Below are 14,842 nucleotides of genomic sequence, written 5' to 3'. Positions count from 1 at the left end.
CGGCCGGTCAGTGCGCACTCAGTGCACCTGGGGCGAAGTGCACTGCATTAACAAACGACAATGCCACGACTGTACTGAATTTACGTATGACCAGAGAGCACCCAGCACACTCAGTGTGTATTTCCAAACGCACCCACTGATGTATGCATACTTAGATCAGATCATGATATTAAATGACTTCTTGTGTTTACAGAGTCTCCAGTCAATAACCCACATTCACCAGTGCCTCCAGGGAGCACAAACAGAAGGGACTTTTTAAGACGTGAGTACATGGTGATCAGTAAACTGCTTTTACACAAACCCTTCATACAGTGACATCGTTTGGATACTAGTAGACCAGTGGTATGGTTTTGGGACCCCCATGGGTCCTTGAAGGGGTTCCAGGGGGTCCCCAGCAAAACTAATAATCTAAATGCAAAGTAACTAAAGCTGTCAAATAAGTTTAGCGTAGTAAAAAACAACAATATGTTCTGCTGAGATGTACAGTACAGTAGTGGAATAGATCGAAGGATAAAGTATAACAAATGGAAGTACTTCAGTAAAGTAAAAGTACCTCAATATGGTACTTAAATACAGTACTTGTGTAAATGTATTAAGTTACTTTCCACCACTGCATATGGGTTAGGGTCCATTTGGTTCTATTTGTACCCTCTCAAGGTCCTTACACACTGGGAGAGACGCAAATAAACGAAACAAAAATGTGACACTATTATTTCTTATCTAACTATGTGGTGATGTCTCATTCATACAGGTTGATGATTGTATTCATGGTGAAAAAAAATGTTTCTGTGTTATATTCATGTTCTGTGTGGATGAACTCATGACATAAATATCTGTTTAAATTAATGTGAATAAATCACAACAACTCCATGGACAGAGATTCAGTGGTTTAGGGTCCATTTAGTTCTATTTGTACCCTCTCAGAGTTATAAATGGGTTAGGGTCCATGTGGTTCCATTTGCACCCTCTTAGGGTCCATTTGGATCAATTTGTACCCTCTGACAGTTATAAACGGGTTAGGGTCCATTCGGTTCAATTTGCACCCTCTCAAACTAACAAATGGGTTAGGATAGGATCCATTTGCTTCCATTTGTACCCTCTGACAGTTGTAAATGGGCCCGAGTCTATTTGGTTCCATTTGTATCCTCTTCAGAGTTATGAATGTTAAATTATGTTTTCACATCTACTGTATCCAAAACGGATAATGATGACAATTTACAGAAGGTTTTCTATAATGTTTTCAGGATTTAAAAAATTAAATAAAAATAGCAGATCTACAAGCTCGGCTATTTTTGAACAGTTAATCTATGTGAATGATCTTATTTTCAATTATTAGTAATAATAATATTTATACATCATTATTAAGTTGTATTTGTTTATAAACTGGTGTTGTACTATATCTTGTTCTCTTATCAGATGTGTGTGAACTCACACTGGATCCAAACACGGCATACAGATACCTCTCTCTGTCTGAGAACAACAGGAAGGTGACATGTGTGAGAGAGGATCAGAAGTATCCTGTTCACCCAGACAGCTTTACACACTGGGAACAGGTGATGTGTAGAGAGAGTCTGACTGGACGATGCTACTGGGAGATAGAGTGGTATGGTATGGCGAGGATAGCAGTGACTTACAAAGGAATTCAAAGAAGGAGTGCTTCTAATAAGGATTGCTTTGGAAACTATGACAAGTCCTGGTGTCTGGTATGTGCCTCTCACAGATACACCGTGATGCACAAATGTGAGGAAACTGTCCTCTCTGTCAGGCCCTCTGGCTCCTACAGAGTAGGAGTGTATGTGGACTGGCGTGCTGGCACTGTGTCCTTCTACAGAGTGTCCTCAGACACACTGACTCACCTACACACCTTCCAGTTCACATTCACTGAACCCCTCTATGCTGGGTTTAAGTTATATCCTCGCTGCTCAGTGTCGCTGTGTCAGAGAGAGGAAGAGGAGGGGGGTTAGATGTGACTCCTCATAGGCTCTATTCACAGCAGCCATATTGTGAAGACATTCACAGGTGTTGCCAATGATACTAATGAAGGCTCTGTTCCATTCTGGTCAAACAGAGTCAGGGTGCTGATATTGTGCATTGTTGGCTCACTGGAAACACTCTGCTAGACCAGTGTGTCTAAAGTTGGGGTCCAGGGACCCTCATGGGCTTCCAAATGGCCCCTTACGGGTGTGTAACTCTGAGAGTGTACAGTAAAGTATTTGTACACTCTCAGAGTTATGGGGGTCGTGGAAACCACTATGCTACACTAAATGGAACAGAGCCTTCATTAGTATCATTAGTAACACCTGTGAAGGAAGTGATAATATGGCTGCTGTGCATAGAGCCTATTGTGGGTGTGGGTGTGGGTGTGGGTGTGTGTGTGTGTGTGTGTGTGTGTGTGTGTGTGTGTGTGTGTGTGTGTGTGTGTGTGTGTGTGTGTGTGTGTGTGTGTGTGTGTGTGTGTGTGTGTGTGTGTCAGAGAAAGGAGGAGGATGACGAGGTGGTGGTGGTTAGGTGTTAGGGTTACAAATGGGTTAGGATCCATTTGGTTTCATTTTACCCTCTGACAGTTACAAATGGGTTAGGATCTGTTTGGTTCCATTTGGAGTGGTGGGAGAAATACTCTGATTATTTTGTGTGTACTTAAAAAAAAGTAGCAATACCACAAGTAGAGTAAAGTAAAATGTCTGTATTCAAACAGTTCCTTGAGTAAAAGTAATACTTATATATACTTATAGTACTCGTTATGCAGAATGTCCCATTTCAAAAAATGTTTCTAAATGTGTCAAAATGTTTCAGAAATGGAAGATCTACAAGCTCACATCACACCATGTAAAAAAAAATCACACCCTGTGTGAAGGAAGCGGTGCCTTTGGGGCGGGGCTTAACTCATTTCAGTTCGTCCCTATTGGTGGTCTGAGTCCACTTACCAAATTTGTACTTGGTAGCATGCTGCAAACTGGAATAATGGCTGTTTAAAGCCCAGCCAATGGGCAGACAGAGGGGGCGGGGCTTAAGTAATTACAGTTTGTCCCTATTGGTGGTTTTAGTCCATGTCCAAAATTTGTACTCCGTAGCATGCTGCGAACTTGAGTTATGGCTGTTTAAAGGCCAGCCAATGGGAAGACAGAGGGGGCGGGGCTTGAACAATTCATGCTCGGCCCGTATTGGTGGTCTAAGTCCACATACCAAATTTGGACTTGGTGGCATGCTGCAAACTGGAGTTATAGCTGTTTAAAATCCCGTGCTCATACGGGCGGACGTCCCTGGGGGTCCCTGGACCCCTCTTTGATAACCGGTGGCACGTGTGGCAAATGAGAGGAGAGATGGCATAGGCAATCTCCAAGTCCGTGTGTGTGTGTGTGTGTGTGTGTGCGTGTGTTTGTATGTGTTGCTTCTTTTCCGTGCTCATCCCAGGCTCATACGGACACACAGACACACAGACACACAGACACACAGACAGACACACAGACACACAGACACACAGACACCGAGTCAAAGCCACGTATAGAGCGGTTGGCACCGCTAAAAATAGGGCTTAAGTGGTTAATTTATGTTTTGAAATAATTAAATCTGCAAAGTAACTAGTTGCTAAAGCTGTCAAATAATTGTAGTGGAGGAAAAAGTACAGTATTTGCCTCTGAGATGTATAGTGAAGTCGAAGCATTGAAAAATGGAAAGACTCAAGTAAAGTCAAAGTACTTCAGAATTGTAGACAGGAACAGTACTAATTCTAGTATGTCCATGTGTACACTCTCAGAGTTACAAATATCAACATAAACAAATACACAGCGAGAACAGTGATGTACATGTACATCATATTAGTGTATGTAGAGCTTGTAAATATATGGTTGATATGTTTTTCAAAACAGTAAGACATGTCAATAAGACATGTATTATGCCATGTTGTTTCTTTTTCATGTCATATACAAACTACATGATATAAAGATGCTCTGATTCTCTTCATTCATGTGGGAGTCTTGGTTTCGGACGTTTTTTTCCTTGAAGTGTCAAGAACAGATAATGTCACGATGTATTAAATATTGTCTTATCGTAATCACTCACTATGTTGAGTTGAGTTGAGTTGGACAAGAATGTCATGACTGCTAATGATGTATGTACATTGTTATGAAGTGTTATGGCAATAGACTTCAACTTGTTTGACTTGTCTTTGAAAAGCAAATCTGTACATTATTCATATTTCTGAATACATAAAAAATAATTCATATCCTTTGTCTAGGATTAATTCATCACGAACGTGAGAGTTGGTGCTGATTATGTCTGTTTGTTTAAAACCTAAAGCATTGGCTCTAAAAGTGGGGTCCGGGGTACCATGGGGGTCACCAGCAATTACAATTCCAATCATTTTAACCACTTTAACCTATGGTATACTTTGGCTATTCAAAAATAGCAGATATACAAGCTCATAGCGTGTCACTTCGTGCTGCGCAATGAGCTTGTCCATCTGCTATCTTTTTGCAAATATTTGAATATAATATATTTTAAAGAGAACATTTTTTAACTCAAATTTTTGTTTCTGGAGATCCCTAGCACAACATATTTTCAGATGGGGGTCCACGGCCAAATATATATACATTTTGGGGTCCTTGGCACGAAAAGGTTTGAGAACCACTGACTTAAACGATCAGGTTTACTTCATTTGTCCCTTAGACTTAGACGAATAATTGCCTTCGGCCTGGCGGAGGCAATTATCTACTCCTTGAAAGGAATGTAATGATGCAGGGATAATATTGTGATACATTTACTGCATGGGTTGATGGTTTAATACAGTATGTTTGGAAATAAAACCCCACATTGACTTAGTTCATAGTTGATTTCTGGTGGGGAATGTGTAACAAGAGTTAGGGTCGGTCAAATGGAATACGTTTCTACACAAATTCTGTGCTTGTTCAACTTTGAGCTTAATGCCATATGTGGAGTTTATGATTATAATTTTTTTGTATATTTTTTTGTATATCAAACTAACTTTTTATATATTAAACTAAAACATAGTCTCGGCCAAGCCTTCGGCCTGGCGGACACAATCATTCCATTGCATTATAAGCTACTATCAAATCCACTGATATGCCTGGCCCTGGCCAATAAACTCAAAACCTGTTTCATTTCTAAACAGACCCTCTCAGCTGCAGAAGAGACTTGGGGGAGCAGGTGCAAATTAAGCTAAATTGTGACATCTAGAGGTTGAAAATGACAATTCTAGTGTTTCATGTTTTAATTCCACAATTGTTGCTCTTGAGACAGAAGAAAAAAACAAGCAATGGTGGGGTATATCACTAAGAAATATAGTATTTCAAATTCAAATAATATCGCACACTTTTCCACCCCCCAGCCTGACACCATTAGCTACTTCTGGAATTAGAAAAATTGCTATTTGCGGCGAGTGGCATGACACCATCGTACGACTGAGCATAAAACAGGCATAATAAACATGCTTAAATTAGTGTCATCTTCCGTGTCAGAGGTCCGCAACATGCGGGCTCCGTGAGCAGCTCCTCTCCTCTTACAGCATTTCATTTAGATTTTTTTGACAAGGAAGCACCCTTTGACATTTTATTTTACACCCCCTGCCGTGACACTGAAGAACGTCTAGGTTCTAAAAAGAACCCGGTGAACCGTGTTCCGAACCGTTGCCATTAGCACGCCGTCCGGGGCTATTACACGTGTGTGGCACTGTCTGCCACGCTGTCATGTACGGTACCTTCCAGGACACGCGGAAATGGACCGTTCTGCATACTGAGTGAATACTGAATTACGTTTAGTACTGTAAAGAACATTTCGATGCCAATGCTTTTGTACTTTTACTGAAGTTAAATGTTTTATACAGGACATGTATTTGTATGTCTGGGCATTACTTCCACTACTCAATTTGTTATTTTAACCCAGAAAGTGTACAAAATGATAGAAATTTGCACTGCAGATTTTTCATTGATTACAGTATGATTGCATTGCACTCTAGAACAGTGGTTCTCAACCTGTGGGTCGGAACCCCCAGGGGGATCCCCACATGATTTTGGGGAGGGGGGTCCCCAGATGACAGTGAAGTGACAATTTAAAGACTTTTAAGACCTTTTATAATTCCTCAAAAAACATTACTGCCAAGACCATTACTGCATCAAAACTAACCAACAAACTATACTACAAAAAATGGCCAAACATTGGCCAAATTGACAAATAATATAAGAAAGAAAGCAACAAAAAAAAGCAAAACAAATGAATTGAACGCCTTGCAACGGATCTGCTCTTTTTTCACAATATTTATCTGTGGAGCCGAGTCAAACTAAATGTAATGCCTCAACTCCTACGATTCCAAGTGCTTAATATCAGGATGGGGGGTCCCAAGTTCAAATATGATTATGTTCGGGGGTCACGGCCGAAAAGGTTGAGCACCCTTGCCCTAGAAGAGAGCAATAGTCACATGGCTGTTCGTGTGCTAAACATTGGAAGGATTTTAACGGAACCGAGGAAGACGTTTTTGGAAAAGGGACTAAACACGTATTTGAATGCATGACGTCCTTGCAGCTGTGTGTGTGTGTGTGTGTGTGTGTGTGTGTGTGTGTGTGTGTGTGTGTGTGTGTGTGTGTGTGTGTGTGTGTGTGTGTGTGTGTGTGTGTGTGTGTGTGTACATTCCAGACATGGAACGCATGGTGTGGAAGTCGTAAATCATCTGAAACCGATCTAACCCAGAATGATGAAATACAAACCCTTTTGGTTGTTTACTCTATTGAATAATTAATTAAAGTATGTTAAAGTCCATGTTTTTATTAGTATTATGTATTTGTGTATTTTTACCGTATTGTTTTGTCTACGCCAAGCACAAACCAAGACACATTCCAATGAATTTTGTCTTGGTTTGATCTGCGTGTTCCTTTTGCATGCTAGTCAGAGTTGCCCCTGTGCAAAGGTTTCTGTCTTTTCTTTTTTTTACACAGTGAAATATACATTGGTAAATTAGCTTTCACATCATATTTCTCAGAGTTGGATCTTAACCTTGACAGCAGTACTTAACAGAATGCAGAGAATCTACATGGAAAGGAGATTCAGTAGAAGGATTAAAATAGAACTATACAACGTCAGGGTGGTTTTCTGTTTAAGACTCCAATGAAAGTTTCGCCGAAATTGTAATAATCGAATCTTGATCAACTCACTCTGAAAAACATTAAGTAAATGTTTGTCTGTGTATTGTGTATCTTCTATGCTGCTGAGATGCACGTGAAAAATATCCCATTAAGGGCAAAAAAGGACTCAGTCATCAATCAATCGCGCTCGCTCGATCGACCGATTGATCGATTAATCAATCAATCGACTGATCAATCATTCAATTCGGGTAAAGTGAGATCAGACTGTGGTCACCACATGAAGCTAAAATGTTGTAGAAGTTCAATCGATGCTTCTTCTCAATGCATCAACAAAATAACAATAAGTAACAGCAACATTGTAATGTTTTCCTACAGTGACATGTCAAGATGTTATCATTATTTGGGAAGTGCAGTTTTATAAAATGTTTTAGAGATTAAACCTTGAGATTTTCATATGGTATCTTACATCACAACACATTAACTTGTATGCACGCACGCACGCACGCACACACGCACACACAAGCTGTAAACTCCACTGTTGTGGTCATACTATTTTGGCAGGAACAACCTCTTCCATCTGGCCCCACCACCCCCAGAAACACACACCTGTTCTATTAGTACCATGAGAGGTCAATGTTTTGGCAAGCTCCGTCTGTACTCCGTCTGGACATGTTGCACAAGATGACGTCTTTCCAGCCGCACATGATTGAATGTTTACAGCGGAACACACGTGGCTGGACAGTTGTGTAATACACACAAAACATTGATGCTCAACCTTTTTAAATTCAAGGACCCCAGTTCGATGCGATTTTGGTATTTCTTTTAAAAAAAAAGTGTATAATATGTATTTATTGAATTATCAATTTTTCAAAGAAAGGTATGCCAGTAAAGGTCATTTTCTTTAAATGCGTTTTCCAAACCTCTGGGACCCCAATCTACACCAGTGGTTTGCAATAAAAGGAAGAGACTAAGGCACTCTTGTGGACAAATGTAAAAGCCTTTAATAGTCTGGCTAATGCATAGCAGAATAAAAAACTACATCTACTGTACACATTGCATCAGGGTGCCTTCTTCTTTTAGTCACCCTGATGAAGGGTGTAGTATTTTTTCATGAATTAAATACCCTACTTGATCATACAGCGTCACACAAAGGCATCAAAAGTAGCAGATCTACAAGCTTTGGAGATTGTAGATCTGCTACTTTTGCTATTTTTGAATTTAAATCCTGAAAAGTAACAGTTTTGGACATAGAGGTCTCCACTCGACAGACGACATATAATGTTGTTCTCTATCTATCTTTCTGAAATGGGCATTCTATAAATGACTTTTTTTTTTAAACTTTTGCTACGAGTATATTTTGATGCTAATACTTATGTACTTTGATTTGCTGTCTGTCTGTGTCTGTGTCTGTGTCTCTGTCTCTGTCTCTTGTCTGTGTGTGTCTGTGTCTGTGTCTGTGTCTCTCTCTTGCTCTCTCCTCTCTCCCCCCTCTCTCCCTCTCATTCACTCTCTGTAACACACACGCAAACAGTAAACAAGATACCATTTTGTGGTCAAACTGTACTAGACTGAGTAATGTGTTACAGTGAAACTATGTATCCCATGACTATTGGTGGCGGTATTGTTTGATTTGGTCTCTCATACAGTTAACCTTCAATGCATTCAACTATACATTTAATTAAAACAAACTAATAAACTATTGTGATGAAGCTGTGATTGTACTTAACACTATGTTATGACGATATCATAATAATGTTATACCATTATGACGAGAAAACACTTCCTCAGTTTACTGAATTGAACACAAATTGACCAAAACCATAATAATGAACATCAACAACAATAGAAACTGCACTCCAATTGTATTTGCATGTATGGCCAAAATGACCCTATACCAGGGGTCGTCAACGTTTTTCAGGCCAAGGACCCCTTAGCTGAGAAAGAGATGAAGCACGGACCCCCCACTACAAATTGTTTAAAATTGTGTTAAAGTTCAACTTTTTCATATATAGCTTCATAGACTTGATTGACAGCACTATCATCAGTGTTGCATTGGATTCACGTTAATGTGTATTTTCAGACATTTCATCACTTATCAATACTAAATAAACCTGCCCTCTCACTCTGTACTTGGTCTGCTCTTTTTTCCCCTCTATACCAAACCTCTTTGCCGAAAATAGCCGATCTGCAAGCTCGGTTGGGAGCTTGTAGATCTGCTATTGAAGACCCCTGCCCCCTTTACGATGCAAACAAAGCCACTGGATCCACTGTGCAGCGCTCTGACAGAACACACATTCATCAACAACGTGGGGCGATCCGTTTTCATCACGCGTCAACCGGCGTGTGTTTTATGAATGTACAAAACCACCGAACGTAAACACATTGAACGTAAACACATTTGTGTTTTACTGCCGGTCATGAGATGGGCGGAGGTGGTTTGTTGATGTTGTTGTTGTTCTGTGGGAGTCACAGACAGACCAGACTGTGCTCCCCCCCACCCCCCACCCCCGAGTCACAAGGGGTTGTGTTTTGGCCCGCTGTCCCCATTGCGTCGTCCCCTTCACACCTCTCTGCTGCAGAGAGGGGGGGCTCAGAGGGAACAGCCAGGACAGGGGGCGGGGGGTGTTGAGGCTAAGTATGGCATGTGCCAAAGAAAGCAAGGGGGAGGGGGGGTGGGGGGTGAGGGTGGGAACTATTTTCTCCGAAACGAGACTCACAAACAAGCCGAGGGCGGGACTGTGCCTCAGATGGTTGGTGGGGAGAGGGGGGGTTTGGGTGGCCGGTGTCAGGGGTATATAAGCTCTCAGCTGTCTCCCCACCGGGCCAGATCAAAAATAAACACATCTCGAGCGAGAGCAGCTACAGCACTTGTAGCACAGGGAGATAAGCACACACACACAAAGGAACGCCACGCCACCCACAACCTTGTGGATCAGAGACCCGACCCAGGATTTTTTAAGGGACTAAACTCAAAAGAGAGAGAAACCCCAGAGAAAGGAACATGGATATCCAGACAGGACAGATCCGTCCCTCGAGCCCCATGGACCTGGAGAAGCAGCTGAGCTGCCCCATCTGCCTGGAGATGTTCAGCAAGCCGGTGGTCATCCTCCCGTGCCAGCACAACCTCTGCCGCGGCTGCGCCAGCGACCTCTACGACTCCAAGAACCCCTACCACTACTCCGGCGGCGTCTTCCGCTGCCCCACCTGCCGCTTCGAGGTGGTGCTGGACCGCCACGGCGTCTACGGCCTCCAGAGGAACCTGCTGGTGGAGAACATCATCGACATCTACAAGACGCAGCTGGAGAAGAAGGGCGAGGAGCGCCCGGCGGAGGAGCCCCCGCTGAAGGACAAGGACGCCAAGGCGCCGAGGTGCGCGGAGCACGAGGACGAGCACATCAACATCTACTGCGTCACGCACCAGACGCCCACCTGCTCCATGTGCAAGGTGTTCGGCCAGCACAAGGACTGCGAGGTGTCGCCGCTGCAGGCCGTCTACCAGAGCCAGAAGACGGAGCTGCGCGGCGCCGTGGAGACGCTGGCCACGGGCAACGCCTGCCTGCAGTCCGTCATGGCGCAGATGGAGGACACCTGCAAGGTGGTGCAGGAGAACGGCGAGCGGCAGAAGCGGCGCCTCGGCGAGAGCTTCGACCTCCTCTACGCCGTGCTGGAGGAGCGCAAGGCGCAGCTGGTGGAGCGCATCACGCAGGAGGAGGAGGAGAAGGTGGCCACGCTGCGCTCGCTGGCCGAGTCGTACAAGGTGCAGCTGGAGGCCAGCAGCCAGCTGAAGGAACGCGTGACGCAGAGCATGGAGAAGAGCGGCGTGGCCGAGTTCCTGGTCGCCGCCAAGGGCCTCATCAGCCAGGCCAAGGAGACGGCGCTGGGAGGCCGGCTGGAGAGGCCCGAGCCGGGCTACGAGAGCATGGACCACCTCGCCGTCGACACGGAGGAGGTGGAGGTGCTGCTCGCACAGATGGACTTTGGAGATAACTACGATGAGGAGGACGATGAGGAACAGGTGACGGAGGAGGAAGAAGAGGAGGAATAATTGTCGTTTCTTTTTTTGGGGGGGAGATAAAGACACTGGGACAGGTTTGAGTGAGGTGATAAGGAGTATAGGGAGATAAGTCATAAGGTTGACATGAGGACTGTTGAACACGCTGCTTCGTAGAGGAAGGGTACCAACGGGTATTCAAGGACAGAAAACGGAAACGTGCAATTTTTCAAATGTTTTTTGGGATGTTTTATGAATGTTTCATGAATGTGTTTTTTTTTCCTTCTTACGCATACAAAATGAAACATTTTGTATTGACTTGTATTGCAGTTTTTTTATACTTTTTTCTATTTTCATCTGTGTTTCTAACGTACTGTATGCCATTTTAATAGATGCTCAACTTGATATCGCAGGAAAATGATTGTTCATACTTGAATGCTTTTCACGCGCATCACTCAAGTCGAGACTACACATATACACACACACACACACACACACACACACACACACACACACACAAAGAAGAAAAAAAGGAAAAAATATATATTTATTCTCCGTCTTTGTCTCTTTGTACAACTGAAAACTTGAAATGCGATTTGTGCACTGAAAAATTCAGACACTGCTGTTATTTGTTTTTTCATTGTCCTCAAGAGTGTAGTGGAATAAAGTTTTTTTCAATGAAACTTCAGCCTTTCTCTCTCGCTCTCTCTCTTTGTCTTGAGCTCAGGGAACATTTCATGTCACATTTGACACTTTCATTCATATTTAAATTTTTAAATCAGTCTTCTTACACGGCAAATTCTTAGTGTTTCTTACACGGCAAATGCTTAGTGTTAATTTAACTCAGAAGAGCGCACAGGTGTAAACGGGTCCATTTGTGGTCCATTTTGTTTACATTTTGTACACTCTTCTACATTACATTAACATTAAGTAAAAAGATTTTTACTTTGTAGCATTGCCAGGCCAAAAAAAACACACACACACGCTCAAACTTCTCCCAGCTGGCATTGGGAGAATGTCACCTATATTTACACGAGGGTCACAAAACCCCTCTACAGCCTTACTTAGACCTATTGGCCGGTGAAAAAAATGGAGGCTATTTTTACTGGTCTGAATGGGTGAGGCAGCGAGCCGGACTGGAATAGCGTGCTGAGAGTCACTGCCAGTGGTTTAAAGTAACTAGTACATTTACTCTGTATTTACTCAAGTAAAAGTTTATGGTATTTTTTTTTTGTCTTTCCAATTTCCAGTGCTTTTACTTCTACTCCACTAGCCTACATATCAAAGGCCAAATATTGTACTTTTTACTCCACTAAAATGATTTGAAAACTTTTAGTTAGTAGTTTGTAGATTTAGATTATTATTACAAAACATACAGTAACCACTTCTGCCTATACATTTAAGTCATTTGAAAATGGCCCATCTACACTGATCTACAACCGATAGTGAGCGTAGTGAGTACTTTTACTTTTGGTACTTTAATTATATGTTGATGCCAATACTTTTGCACTTACTCAAGTACATTTTGAATTCCGGATCTTTTACTTGCAATAGATTATTTCTACATTGCAGTATAGATACTTTCACTCAAGTAAAAAAATGTAGTACACTTTTTCCATCACTGGTAAGGGGAGGGAGGGGGTGTTCATGTTTCTGTGAAACCGCCCTCGCCGGCCTGTCCAGTTGCTCTGCGGGATTCCGGGGAGTGTTAGGGGTCAAAGGTCATTCCCGGAACCGCATTATCAGCTCTCTGCGTGACACAGTGGGGGAGAGAGGGTCCTTCGACCTTGTTTTTTGCTCTTTTCCAAAACGGAACGACAGCTATTTCTGATGCAACACGTCAGAGACTTACACAAAGACCCACAATGGAACAGTACATAGTTTGATTGGGGTTTTTTTTATTAAAAAAAAGGTGATAACTTAAAACCGTGGAGATTTTATTCAGCTTCAAGGCTTTCAGACAGGTTCTAACGTGAAACCAATACTAACATTTTAGACAACATTAAAGGAGTAGTTCACCCAAAAAATGACACATTTTCCATCAATTACACACCCCATGAAGCCTTGAATTCATGGAGATTTTTTTGTAAGCCAATAATTTCATGACCGGTGGAGTCTGACCGATAACCCGGTCATAAAATTATTGGTTTAGGAATGTGACAAAAACAAATCTCCATGAATTGAAGGCTTCATGGGGTGTGTAATTGATCGAAAATAAGTATTTTTTGGGTGAACTACTCCTTTAAGGACAAAATACAATAGAGCCAGCCTTCAGCTGATTAAGAACACAATATGATTTACAGGGAAAAAAAGTCTCACTAATAGCGGATTATTCTAACTTATTGCCATTCCCATTTGGCTTGTTGCTACAATGCCCAAGGATAAACCTTTACCTACAGCATATTATGCCATGTCACAAATACAATCTTGCACATATTTATAAATCATCTGCTGCCTTACATACCGTCAGGAGTGAATATGGCCTGTTACCTGTTAAGTACATAAACCAGCTTGGTTCACAACCAGTGGTCCATATTGTATACGTTGGTTATTCAAAAATAGCAGATGTACAAGCTCGCGCTGCAAGCTTGTACATCTGCATTTTTTTTACATTTCAAAAAAATCTTTAAAGTCTTTGAAGAATGTTGTAGAACAGGGGTCTTCAACGTTTTCGGGCCAAGGACCCCCTTTTTTTTTACTTAGTCTGCTCTTTTTTTCCCTCTACACCTATAGCCTCTTTGCCAAAAATAGCCGATCTACAAGCTCTCAACACCTCGCATCGCGAGGCGTTGAGAGCTTGTAGATCTGCTATTTTCGGCTAATGTTCCCCTCAGAAAAGGAATTCTGGGGTTCAAGTGGTTTTCTGGGGTTCAAGTGGTTTTCCCCTCAGAAAAGGAATTCTGGGGTTCAAAAAAACGAAATCCTATCACACAAAGATTTGGCGGACCCCCTATAGTAGCTCTGAGGACCCCCTAGGGGTCCCGGACCCCCTGCTGAAGACCCCTGTTGTAGAATTTAGCATTTTTTAACACAAATCTCTTCTCTTCCGGGGGAAAAAACATTTTCAGATGGGGGTCCACGGCCAAATGCGTATCAATTTAGGGGTCCTTGGCAAGAAAAAAAGTTGAAAACCACTGACATTAACCATATATTTATCGGTGAAACAATGGAAACAAAGAGGAGGAGTTTATCTCTCTCTCTGTCCTCAGCGCTCCCAGCATCACATGGTTGCATTGAAGAGGCTGTTGGCTGACAAAAGACTGACACACACTGTCAGCCGCAGCTCACACACACTCACTATCTGCTGATACTGTACCGGCCTGACTGATAGACTGAGAGAGAGAGAGAGGCATGTGAGCTGATGGAAGGAAGGCAGGGGAGCAAGCAGATACAGTGGACTGAACGTACTGTAGATATATTTGACAGTATACCACAGCCATGGGGAAACAACAACAACAACGGGCCGTTAACCAGTGGTGGAAGAAGTACTCAGATATTTTTACTCAAGTAAAAGTAGCAATACCACAATATAAAAAATACTCTGTTACAAGTAAAAGGCCTGTGTTCAAAATGTTCCTTGAGTAAAATACAAAAGAATTGGCATCAAAATATACTTACAGTACCAAAAGTAAAAGTACTAAAATGTTTGAAAATAGCAGATATATAGCAGAAAATAGCAGATCTACAAGCTCACAACGCGTCTCAAGAACTTGAGATGAGACATTATTGCAGCCTTGTGCTGCCCAGGTGCCTGGTCCAG

The 14,842-nt window shown here is 42.3% G+C and overlaps 1 protein-coding gene across 1 annotated transcript; it reads left to right on the top strand.

Annotated features, from left to right (window-relative positions):
• The first annotated feature begins 9,944 nt into the window (after positions 1-9,944).
• trim63a (tripartite motif containing 63a) lies at positions 9,945-11,770 on the top strand. The gene has a single exon (XM_084050612.1). It carries the CDS (start codon positions 10,093-10,095, stop codon positions 11,134-11,136), a length of 1,044 nt encoding a protein of 347 aa, XP_083906738.1. The 5' UTR covers positions 9,945-10,092; the 3' UTR covers positions 11,137-11,770.
• Positions 11,771-14,842: the final 3,072 nt, after the last annotated feature.

Source organism: Gymnoscopelus microlampas (genome assembly GCF_963454915.1).
Source record: "Gymnoscopelus microlampas genome assembly, chromosome: 24".
Classification (NCBI taxonomy): Eukaryota; Metazoa; Chordata; class Actinopteri; order Myctophiformes; family Myctophidae; genus Gymnoscopelus; species Gymnoscopelus microlampas.
The sequence above is the reverse complement of the archived record's forward strand: the minus strand, read 5'-3'. Positions and strand labels throughout refer to the sequence as shown.